General features: G+C 37.1%; 1 protein-coding gene across 1 annotated transcript; it reads right to left on the bottom strand.

The window, feature by feature from the left end:
- Positions 1-4,482: 4,482 nt before the first annotated feature.
- On the bottom strand, positions 4,483-12,190 carry LOC103701667 (1-(5-phosphoribosyl)-5-[(5-phosphoribosylamino)methylideneamino] imidazole-4-carboxamide isomerase HISN3, chloroplastic-like). Its single transcript, XM_008783818.5, has 8 exons — positions 11,945-12,190; positions 11,801-11,859; positions 11,512-11,716; positions 10,861-10,946; positions 10,267-10,368; positions 9,083-9,216; positions 5,468-5,516; positions 4,483-4,896 (listed from the first exon to the last, which is right to left on the bottom strand). Exons 1-8 carry the CDS (start codon positions 12,066-12,068, stop codon positions 4,720-4,722), a joined length of 936 nt encoding a protein of 311 aa, XP_008782040.3. The 5' UTR covers positions 12,069-12,190; the 3' UTR covers positions 4,483-4,719.
- Between the last annotated feature and the right edge of the window lie 387 nt (positions 12,191-12,577).

The raw sequence follows: 12,577 nt of genomic DNA, 5'->3' as shown, positions 1-12,577 counted from the left end.
TCTTTTTAGGCCACTAATTTGATCCTAAATATATTTTTTAAGAGTCAATACCTCTTAAATTCATGTTGATTATCAAATTTAGTATTTACAATTCTTACTAGTTATTTTGCAAAATGATTTAATCAACTAGTATCAAGAAAAGACTAATTACTCAAAAATTGTTATCAAGAACTTAACTCGGCCAACCTAAATTACTTTGACTCTCCACCCTCATGATCCAAGTCAGGTTAAAGTTTTAACCCATACTCGATTCTAACTAATAAAATCTTGACTCAAATCTAATGCAAATATTATCACGCTCCGAACCTAGCACCCGGGTCAAACATGTGACACACCGCACACTTCCTGGAACAGGGCCTAGAGAATATGCTAGGCCTGAAAATTTTATCATAATAACCTCAGTTCATATTAAATAACCAAACTGATCGGAATGGATGCAGCCCCGGCAGTCGGCGGCTGGCGGCGGCCCGATGTCCGGCCTCCGGCGATAACCACGATGGCATCAACACCCACGTCGGCCGGCAGTGGAGAAAAAGAAGAGAAAAACCGACGCTAGGTCGGCCCAAAATAAGGAGAGTTAGGTATTCCGGCTCACCGGCCATTGATCGAAGCTCGGCTATGGTAGTAGAGCTTCCCAGAAGCTTGTCCGAAGCTCCAGAAAGGAGCACGGCCTCGAATCACCGTGAAGGAGATGGAAGAAAAAAAAATAGAACAAGGGAGACGAAAACAGAGCATTAGGTCTTCATCCGAATACGGCGACCCGCCGGCGAAAATCACGTCGATGAATTCATTGATGACAGCCGAGGAAGTCTAGAATAAATACAAAAAAGAGGCGGGGTTGATTACCTTGTGCCGACGACGCAAATCGAAGGTGGTTTGTTGAGAAATCTCGACAGAAATCAGGGAAACTTCGTGCTTATCTCCGGAGATTGATCGAGAATCAGAAGTGGGATTATGAGAGGGAAGAGAACTCCTTTTCCGTCGGATTTGGGAAGAAGAGGGGAACTCCCATCGAGAGTCCTCTTGCATCTAAATTCTTTTTTGTTCGTTTGGGTCTGTTTCAGTGATGGCCGGGCCATTCAAGTATAGTCGGGTTGGGTCAGTGTTTTTTTAGGTCATCTTAATTGTTTTTTGTTTTGTTTGGGAATATTTCAGTAATGGGCCGGGCCAAAGGGCGGGGCCTTACAATATTGCCGAGTTGGGTCTTTTTTTTTAGGTCAGATTAATATTTGCGATCCTATTTATGATACACCAGCCTAGGTAGGCAGCAAATGGATATTAGAAGTCTGATGTTAGCAACATGTGGAGAGAAAGAGATAGCAGTTTGATTGGACCTTGTCATGGAGTGAGTTTGGACAACAAGGCGGGGCCTTACAAAATAGTCGGGTTAGGTTAGTTTTTTAAGTCAAGTCAATATTTGGGTTAGGTCAGGTCTGTCACGATCCGGATTCAAACATGATTTGTCACGCTCCAAATCCGGCCCATGACGGTCGTGCTACTGTAGGTTGTTGTCCACAATAGCACGAAGCCCGTGATAACAATATTCTTTCATGAAGCAAGATAAAATCTGATCAAATTCATTTACTAATCATAAAGAAACAGATATAGAGCATCTTGATCATATATTTGAGCTTGCATTAGTACAACCCAAACTTATTAATATAGCTACTTCTATGAAATTTCTGTAACTATGCTTCAACTTCATTTTCTTAGACTAATCCTTATGGACATCCAACATAGATACCACCTGAGCTCTCTTTGTTTCTATCCCATTTGGATCCGCCACAATGAAGAATAATAAATTAATAAATGTTAGAGAAATGATTGCGGACGATCAGAGGTAATTTCTTTTATTGTTTCTCTTGTTATGGTTCATATTGCTAGATTCTACCTTTTTTTTTGGTTTCTCTTGTTATGGTTCATATTACTAGGTTATTGTTGCTGCAGTGTTGTGGGAGGTGCCGGCGATGCAACGCAAGCATCCCTGAAAGTTCTGTTTTAAAAAGGCATCAACCAACAAGAATTAATGAACTAAAGCAATGAAATGGGAAAAATCTGTCTGCACCACCATCTATAGGGAAGCGAAAGGAGAAAATTAAGAGGATGCATCCCTAGTTTCTGCACTTGGCTTGCCCAATGAGTTAAGTCCTACAATTACAATGCTTCTACTTCGAGCTCTGGCTCAGATTTTACAATCCCTAGTTTTCAGTTTCTTTTTTGGACCACATCAATTGATTATTTTGCATGCTATTGCTTTATAAATAGATTGAAAACGAGATATCTTGTTTACCCAAAAAGAAACATATATTTTAGAGAAGATTGCAGGAAATTACAGCACTATAGGAATGCAAGTGATAATTAAGAATGAATCCACGCATAAATGGATCAATAAAAAATTTAAAATTTGATTTAAAAAAACAAATTAATTCCTTACAGCATAATACTGAAGAGCTAGTTCTGGTAACCACAGGGGATCTACTCTTGTTAGGTTATAAACATAGTTTTGATTTGTTCGAACCAACTCATTGAAGATGATATAGTCTGGCTTTGTCCAGAACGGAACTGAAGAAGGATGTATCTGTACTGTTTGATTGCTCAACTTAATCTTGTCGAAGAATAACAACGAGATTAGAAATGATTTGGTGTAAGAGGCCATGTTTTTTGCTGTAGAAACAAAAGGGCTGATACGACACAATGCAGAAAATTTACCAGCATACTTTTTTTTTATATAAAAATAATTAGTAGCAAATTTGTTTGATGATAGAGATTCCGACTCTCAAGCTACTTGTAGGTAACCTCTAGTGGACAACAGGCCTAAATTACAACTCATTGAATGATTGATCTTCCTAGGATAGCTAGATTGATTGAATACAAGGTAGTTTGGAGGACAAGAAAAATAGTATTTATAACAAAGGAACTTGATATCTAAAATAATCAAGTAGCTACTTTTTTTTTCTCATTAATTTCTGAGTAAATGTAGATAAATGGATGTTGCCTTCTTGAAGGTAATAGTAGGCAAGAATTATAATTCACCAAATGATACTTGGACAGCCCTGGGTTCATTCAAGAATTCTTAATGTTGCAATTTTTCCCTAGGTGAAAAAAAAAAAGCATTGTTCCTGGTGTTTCATCCTCCTTTCCCCTTTTGGCATCAATCACAATGTAGCTAAAGTACAGTATGATTCTAAGCCTATATGATCCATCTAGTTGCTTTAGTGCTGCATTGAGGAATGAGGCTATAGGCACCCGTTGAACTAAAGCATGCCATCTTCAGAAACCCATTTGCTGGACATGCCCTTGAATTTGACTGAAAGAATGAAAGTTAGTAAATTATGAGAAGGTACAGTAGTCCAAATGCTACATTTTTTTTTTCTACCAGGAGTAGAAAATTCTCAGAAAATATCACTTTCACAAACTTACTATCATTATATCAAAATGTATATCACTTGCATAAAGATACATATTATTTTAAGAAAAACAATAGTTTGTACATCTAAACTGTTAAACAGTATACATATATCGGCTATCGTTCATAATCTAGGTGGCTATCATTTCAAATTGTAAAGAGGTTACACATCAGCTTTGCTTAATATAGTCCCTGTTTTGCTTGATATGCTTTTCTTCCTTTTATTTTATATAGCAAAAATACTAAACCTATGCTAAAGAAGAGTATCCAAAAAATAGAAAAATGTTTAACATAGATTTTTCTCCCAATATGCATTAGTTTCCCAGAGTGAAATCTAGTAGTAGAGATGGATATTGTTTTACTTTCACTCTCCATATGTCCTTAGTTTCTCCAAAATAAATTCCAGGCCTTAGGTTACTGACCACCAGGGCAAGCCACAGTTCATATTAACATTATGTTTCTTTGAAAAATGAGAGAAGAAGGTTTCTAAAAAACCCGAAAAAAAGCGTTCAATGCAGTCGCATTCAGTATCTAACCAGAGCACATGGTGGTGTTGCTCAGGGATTGAGTCATCTTGTGAGACTATCATATATAGTAAATTTTACTCTCTTTATTTATATAAATAAAGAAGAATAATTAATGACTCATCTAATTTACTCACTTTCCAATTGATATATACATATATTTGCTAGGAATTTTGTCTCTTTAGATATTCATAAAAAAGAGATGCATCCAGTGTCGAAGAAAATAAGAAAAATTTAAATATTCTAGTCTCAACTTTTAAATGATCCAGTGTTGGATAAGCATCTACAATGCTAGACAATATGAGTTCATGGCAGCAATGTGCATCCTAAGAAGGTTTCTTCAGGTTAGGTGGAGCAATACTAGTGATAATCAAACTTCAACAAATATATAAATATCAAGCACCTGCAATCCGTACCTGAAATCCGTGCATCAAGAAGTCCTGAGAGTTGCATTATGCACATCTAGAATTTGCACTAACATTAGATAAAAACACTACAGTGTAAATTTATCCATTTGACATCCATTGGTGCTGATCAAAGCAACGAGCAAGATGAGTTCCACAAGATTAAGGGTTATTGCATTAAACCACTTTTGAATTGCCTGCCTCTCAACTAACTCGAGTTTTACAGCCTTACAGAGGTGGACATTAGAATAATATAGGATGTTTTATGGAACAGCTTGCATCACAGAGCTATAGATAATAATTTATCCACCACAAGAAAAATCATTAAATTCTTGTGGACAAATAAAGTCACCAGCAACTAATCCTCCATTCCATCTCCTGAAAGTCACCGGTTGATCGTTACTTGTTTGTCATGCCAAGCTACCACCTCTTTATATGCCAGATCACCTCCAAATATATCTAGGGCACTTCCAACTGTTACATCCACGTGTTCCTTGCCTGCGGTCTTTATCCTCTCCAGGTCAGCTATTGTTGTGACCCCGCCAGCATAAGTTACTGGAATCTGAGAGAGCAAGATAACCCATTTCTGTTATGCTCAACTTACGGCTTCAAAGATCAAACTTTCTACGAACAGATGAATCTGAGACATCACAAATGGCAATCAATCAGATGCACCAATGACCATATACTAGATCAGAGTCATTCTCATGCAACAGCTTGCAACTTACTAAACTAACTTCTAGTAGATTGAACAACTACTTTTGCAATGAATGATATTCAGATTTTTACTAAATTGGCATCCAGCTGATCCACATGAAAACTGAGTTTGGCAGTAAGAACTATCTACCAAACCAATTTCATCTGACAAGTTGTTTAGTGATCTCTATATGATATGTTCCAAGATAACAGCTCCATTTGCAAGAATACTATGCAAGTTATAAAATTTTTGCATAGAATTGTGCAATCAGATAAAAAATTGATTGTCAGTTCAAGAGATTATGTTAAAAATTTTAAAGAATAGCCATAGTTCGAAGCAATGCATCTGATGGCTTGTCAAGGAGCAAACTGTTTTGTTCTCCAAACTAAGTTAAACTATAAATATGGAGAACCTAACATAATGAGGTGTCACATACCGGTGATTTGCACCCAAGCAGTGCCACAAGCTCCTCATCAATTCCTAGCCTGCAATAAGACACAATATGGTAAATTAGGATGCAAGACCTATGTAATAGATTTCAAGGTATCCTCGACAGTCCAATTTAACTTACATAAGTGATTGTCAATCACAGAGTTAGATTACGATCTTTACAAACTCGAGTCTATGACAGGTTTAGACAAAGAAATGATCACTTTTAATGGTGATTCAAAGAATGAATTAGAAAACAAGGATGATTAGTATAAGTAAAAAATGAAGATTTCTACCTAAAACCAGTACTAGCTCATTTAAGCTACTAGTTTGGTGTTTCCTATGTGTGAATTATTACAATTTATATTAAGCTACTAGTTTAGTGTTCCCTATGAGTGAATTATTACAATTTATATTCAGTATCGTGAAATAAGAAGTCACCTGGCCCTTATAAAATGCCAAATTAATGATAACAGCAATTTTTGTGCCAAATATCTTACCAGGTTTTAATATTGCCAATCCAGATTTCTGCAAAAAGTGCAGGTCCGATTGGGGAAAATGGATATAACTGGTGCACCAATACATCTAAAATTAGAAGCCCAGAACAGTACAGAAGATACCAGAGTGAGAAAAGAGGGCACATTTTATGCCCTGAGCATGTTCCTTTCCACAACAAAAGATGCAAGTTTCGGAGAGCCTTTTACCTATATAAAAACAAAATGAAAGATCAAAAAAAGAGCTCCCTTGAATCACCATGTCCGTCAGAAGAGAAGAAAGACTCTCAAGAAGCTTCTTATGAGGAGAAGGCATGGGCAATTGGTGACCAGAATTCCGCAAAAAAGCCTCTCGGGTGAAAGAAGGAAATTAACACAATTAATGACGCCAATGGTGCCAATCCTGCTTGTAATATGGAAGAGGCTAAAAAACAAACTACTAATGCCAATGTCCTTCCTGATGATTCTAAGGAATAATCAGATTTGATATCTGAATTCTGATGCTTCTCTTATTGTCAACAGCTCAGGCTTGAGAGGCCTTTATGGCAGAGTGCAGGGTACGTTTAACTTGGATACGTACCTCTAAAAGTAAAAAAATTGAAGCATGCAATTGGTATTGGTATTGCTATTGCTACTGATAGCTTAAGATACTGACTAGGGAGTTTATCATAATCCTCATGAGGACTGCAAATTAGTAGGCAAAAAAGGAAAAAAGAGACAAAACAATTTGCAAAATAGCAGTTTACCTATGCATACATAAACCAAGAATATACAATAAAGAAAAGGGGAAAAGAAAGATGAAAGAAAGAGACCAGAAGAAGCTCAAGAATATGCACTGGCATTTAAGGAGGAAAAAGGAGGCACTTGTTAGTGGTCAAGAACATACAAGTTAGTCAAGGCACTGTACATAATGTGGACTTTAGATGAAAAAATTGTATTTGTATTCAAAGTTGAACCAAAAGTTTTTGGAAACTCTAAAAAGACATGTATAAGAAACCAATAGTAACATGCTGAGGTCTCAAAGAAATGAATTAGAGGAACTGTCAATCTGACACAAATACACAAGGAAACATATAAGGCTTCAATACTGAAGAGCATAATAAGATGTGAAACAGTAGTAAGAAAATCTAAGAGTGGAGCTGTTCATGTTATTTTAAGAGGTTGGATGCTAGTTTTGAGGAAAAGAATAATTAATAATGAGGTAAAGGCAAATAAGCAAGATGGATTACTTCAATGCAATAACAATAAGGACAATTGGTATCAAAAGTGATGAATATTTAAAGAAAAGCTACCACTACCGTTTTAGCATGGTTACCATAGAATACCAATGCCTCATGCCAGTTCCAATAAGAGTCAAGAGGATATTTCCAAGACATATTGAAGAGGAATATCATGGCGAAAGTGGTTAACGAGGCAAAAAAGCAAAAAAAAAAAAAAAGCAGAAAGCAAATGTGGTTCACAGGTCACTTTGCATGACCAAGATGAAGAAAGCTAATAATTGAAAAAACAAGAAAAAGCAAGAAGTACAGCGACCAAATTGAATACCATAAGAGGTATGCCATTTTATGTGAGCAACTAAGTTGGTTTGGTTAGGCAGTGTTTTCAACAGCATTTTGAAATAAGAAATGTTTCCAATTATTGCACTTGTATTATACTGATCTTAAAAAGAAGCAAATGTAAAATTGCACTGGTTTTTTCTCACACACAAATACAGGCATATATTAAGTAATGGAAGAGGGTCGTAGAAAAATGGACTGAAAAAAGGGACTATCAGTTCCTTTTATTTTGAACAGAGCATATGTTGATCTTCTAAAAGAGTAATATGTTGGGCTTGAAAGAAGGATGACATAGTAGAAAGTTGCAAGGAAAACATCAAACAGATGAAGGAGAAAGTAAAATAGCATGTGAAACTGGTTGTGGAGAGACTGGTGACTCTTGACTCCACTGATATGAATGATCAACCTCAAGCAGTCAATCTCTTTAAACTTGAATAAATGCATTTACAAGTAATCTGCATGAGGCCCCATGGTTCCCATTATGTATAAATCACATATTTTTTCACTGACTAGACAAGAACATGTGGATGCTAAAATATCTTAAGGAAATATAAGAAACAAAAGGAACTAAATTGAAATAAAAAAGAATTGGAAAAAGTGATTTTTGTGGGAAAAGAAATGGAAATGAGACAATGGCCACACTAATTGATATGAAAGCATTAAGTTCAAATGACAGCATATATGCTGTATGGCCAAAATGTTGAGCTATACAAAGGTACAAACATTATGCTTGCATAGTAGAGGTGAGAATACTGAGGTGAGCATGTGGTTAATGTTAGAAGAACAGAGTTAAAAAAATGAGTGAATTAATAAAACTAGTAAGTTTCATCAAAGTGATTGAAATCTATTGCAGGTGGGTCAGTGCAACTAAAATTGAATGTCTAGGTGGAGAGATCCAAGAACTAAAATATACATACAGAAACCTTGATGGAAGTAAAGAGAGGCCAGCACATACAGCCCTTGATCGGTGTTGTATTAGAGAAAAATAAGTATTCAAAGCAACCAAACAAAAAACTACCTTAAAGACCATTCTTTTGAGGACCAGTTAGCAGTCTAAAAGTTGGACATTTTGGCTGCCTAGACTTCCCACCTAGGCTCCCGCCTGAATGTTTCGCATTGCATTTGACAATGGAAAATGAATTGATTATTAAATTAGTATGAAATGTTTCCAAGTTGATACCTCCTGCTGATATAATATCTTTTAATTTGTCAAATTCTAATTATTTATTTAGGTTTCTCCTGTATATTTTTTATATATTATCTTTGACCACCTGGGTTCTGGACACTCATTTACACACCTGGCTAGGTGCTGGCAATCCCCCAGCCACCCATCAGCTGTGTGCAGTCATTTTAAAATATTGAGAATTGTGTTAACAAGGTTGGGCACATAGCACTGTCATCAGAAACGACAACATCTAAATAAGTACTTTGGCTTTTACCTAACAGTTCCCAGACAAATCACCGCATAACAGGAGTCGTCAAGAGCAAAAGCCATTTAACAGAAAAATTTTTACCCTAAACAAATAAATAACTTCATGGTAAGAAAAAGAAACAAAAGGAGGAGAGAATCACCTTTTTCCCTCAACATCAACTCCATGAACTAAAAATTCATCTGCGTAGGTGGCAAGAAATTCCAAAGTCTGCTCATCTAGAAACACATCGCTGAACTTTTGCCATCTATCAGTGACAATAGCATACTTCCCTTTCTGCACACCAGAGATGAGCTAAAAACTGACACATGCAGCAACTAAAGGTATTCACTCTGGGAAAAAGGGCCTCCATTAAACCTACTCATAACTAGTTGTTTATAGTGGAAGCATTTCTGCTAAAAGATATACTATTTAGCCCTCTCATAACAGGTATTAGGAGTGTGACAAGAATGTAAAACAATAAATAGACAAAAAAAGATCAATTTCTATGAGCTACTCCTCATGAGTGCTGCAGATAAATTGCAAAGAAAAATGACAATTTTCGAATCATGAACACAATAACAAGACTGTCTTGTCAGTACTGAAAAGACTAATTGATGCATTATCAGAAGGATATACAAATAGCAACCTAATTCACCAGTCAGATGACACATTTTGTACATAATTAGTGTTACGGGTCTCTTTACTATTTTTCCTGATTTCCTCTGTGTTTTTTGTTCTCAATTATTTTAGCCAAAGAATCAATTTTGCTTCAGAAAGTGTCCATTTAGTTAAAGCATAAACCGTACTCAGAAGCTAACTTCAGTAAATAGATGGAACTTGGTTGAAAAACAATACATCATTTAATTTTGGTGTCTATGTAACAAGAAACCATCAAAGATGATATTTTGATTCTATGAACACCTACAATCAACCTCATTAATAGAAGCTCCAAATGAAGAATGATGCATATGCAATGATAAAGCAATCAAATGACGGTGCATGGAAGTGACTGTTGGAGGCATGGTCAATCAGAGCAGAAGAAATTGACCAGACAAAAAGGAGGATTGACTCCTGATCATGAAATCTCAGAGTTTAGAGGCCCCTATCTGCACCTTTATACTTGAACCTATGGTGCCACATCCAACAAGAAAGATAAGAAACAAAATTACTTAAAAACCTTGCACAAGTCAAGTTCTAGATGCAACTGACGGATCACACAGCTTGCTATTAAATTTATACCACCAAGTTCAAATGATTCATGCATGCAAAAAAGTGGGCAATAAGTAACAAAGGGATAAAATCCATTACAAATATCATGCGCCAAATGTAAATCTTGTACATTACCTTCTTTCTACAACTAAGATCCAAGATGAGCCTTTGCTTTCCAATCATATGAACAAGATGTTTAAGCCGTTCAAGGTCCATTTGTCCATCACTGAAAACATACTGCAACATAAACAATAGATGATGTCATATTAAGATATTTCAAAAAGACCACCAGCCTGATGTCAAAACAAATTATTAAATGATACATCAACTCATGATATGTGGATGAACAATGGAAATCACTACAAAAATTAAGGAACATATCCTTCCATATCAACAGGCTTTATATTCTAATTCATTTGCTAGGAATCAGGGTCTCAAGATTGATTTTTCCAACTTTGTTTAATTTTGATCAGTATATATGTTACACAACAGATAAAGATTCGAACACAAATAAGGTTTTTCTTTGCCTTTACTGTGATTAAACTACATGACAAGAATATAAATTGATGAGGTGTCGTTTCTATTAACCCTAGGTTGACACACTCTTTAAGCGATTAAGCTTGACACTCTCATAAGGACCAAAAAAAAGAGAAAGATACAAAAGATAAGATTAATATCATTGTACATGAAAATGATGACTATGATGTCAAAGTTACATAAACCATATACCGATGTTACAATCACATGACTAGCCCCTTCTTCGAGATAACTCATGGCATTCTCCGAGTTGATCCCACCCCCGACTTGCAAACCACCTGAAGTTACAATACCTCACAGTGAGAATTAAAATGGTAGAGTACAATATGTAAGTTCAAAAGTATTACAGACACATACCAAACCCAGCAACATTATACATTCACGTTTTAATAGAAACTAGAGATAAACATATATACATGAGAAATTGCCATTAATGGCTCCCCTGAGCAATTAGTTCTATTTTCTGGATTCAGTAGCTATAGCTTATCGCAAGAGGACATAAACCATCAATTTTATCTCGAATTCCCTGTTAACTTGAAGATAGGAAAGAACGAATAAAGACCACAATCAGAGAGTGATGACAATCTCTACAACACTTAACAGAAGATCAACATTTAATCGGATTAAGCTGTGTTACTACAAGGGTCCATGGATCAATTTGACACTATTTAACGAATAAGGTGCATAACAAAACAACAGATATCAATCTTGTACGAAGTGAGACATTCTACTAACACTTAGCGATCCCTTGCAATCGATGAAAGAAGAAAAAAAAGAAAGAAGAAGCTGGCTAAACAAATGGAACGTGAGGAAGAAAACATCTCAACTTTAAGAGCAAGTTACCGGGATAAGCTCGCAATGCTTGTCTGGCTGCAGATTGGCTTGCAGCATCGGCGCCGAGCATTATGACATGACCGCCAATCAGCCCGTCCTGCTTGTACAAGCTTGCGAATTCCTCCGGTGACTTGTCGGATTCGAAATTGGTAATCAAAGAGGCATCCTCCGTCGAGTCTCGGAGTGTGGAGCCAACTATCTGCTTCACCTTCCCCTGATGACAAGTCCAGCCTTATAGTTACAATAAGCGGGTCAAAGATGATCAGTAGGACGAGCAGCGAAAGCAGATGAGAAAAACCTTGTGGATGTCGATGCAGGGGCGGAAGCGGACAGCACAATTGATAGGGGGAAGACGTCCTGCGAGTGCAAAGACTCATAAATATTTCAAATGCCGTCACACATACATACACCCACAAAGAGAGAAGGGGGGGTGGGGGTGTACTTGAAGGCCTTGTTGAGGAGGGGAATGGAGAGATCCTCCACCGGTCGTTTCTGAGAGGGGATGGCGCCGGTGGAGGAGGAGAGGGGAGGGATGATCTGAGGTTGGGAAGCGCGCGGGTTCCCATGAGGAAACTAATCCGGAGCTCTGAATCGCGAAAGAGAAATTTGGAATCCAACCAGAGCACGAGCTCAGCTGGAGATGGATGGCGAGAGGGCCGGGGAGAGGAGTCGAGGAGCCTGCCCCCCTCTTTTTTTTTTTTTTTTTTTTTTTTTTGAAAAAAAATCTTGGGACTAACCCATCCGCATAGCAGCTTCCATTGGTCCTCCTTCTACTAGAAAATGTTCGATGTGGGTCGCAAATTTCCGCATGCCCTTTCCGACCCATGGGTCCATATGTGAGTACATCATCTAGCGCCATTTCGGTACCGGCTTACCGAATAGCAACTTCATCGGACAAATCGGATAGAAGGTATTTGATTTTCATATTTGATCGATGCCCACATGTTTCGAACTTGGGTCATTTTCGTCAAACTTAGCCCCGTTCCAACTGTACCATGGTGAAGGAGCCTGCGTTTTGAAAGACGTACTACAAACGGGTCGGTTTAGGGTGTCGTGTCGATCCCGAAGTCTCGGT

This window comes from Phoenix dactylifera, chromosome 5 (genome assembly GCF_051530095.1).
Source record: "Phoenix dactylifera cultivar Ajwa chromosome 5, Ajwa_hap1_PhDact_Kaust_v1.1, whole genome shotgun sequence".
Taxonomy (NCBI): domain Eukaryota; kingdom Viridiplantae; phylum Streptophyta; class Magnoliopsida; order Arecales; family Arecaceae; genus Phoenix; species Phoenix dactylifera.
Note: the sequence above shows the minus strand (reverse complement) of the source record. Positions and strands in the feature narration are given on the sequence as shown.

Excerpts from the sequence above, each read along its gene's own strand:
- LOC103701667 (XM_008783818.5), bottom strand. The coding sequence starts at position 12,068 with ATGGGAACCCGCGCGCTTCCCAACCTCAGATCATCCCTCCCCTCTCCT. Across the intron at positions 9,217-10,266 it reads ATCTTAGTTGTAGAAAGAAG|AAAGGGAAGTATGCTATTGT; the intron begins GTAATGTACAAG and ends TCTGGTGTGCAG. Across the intron at positions 5,517-9,082 it reads GTTGATGTTGAGGGAAAAAG|GCTAGGAATTGATGAGGAGC; the intron begins GTGATTCTCTCC and ends GTCTTATTGCAG.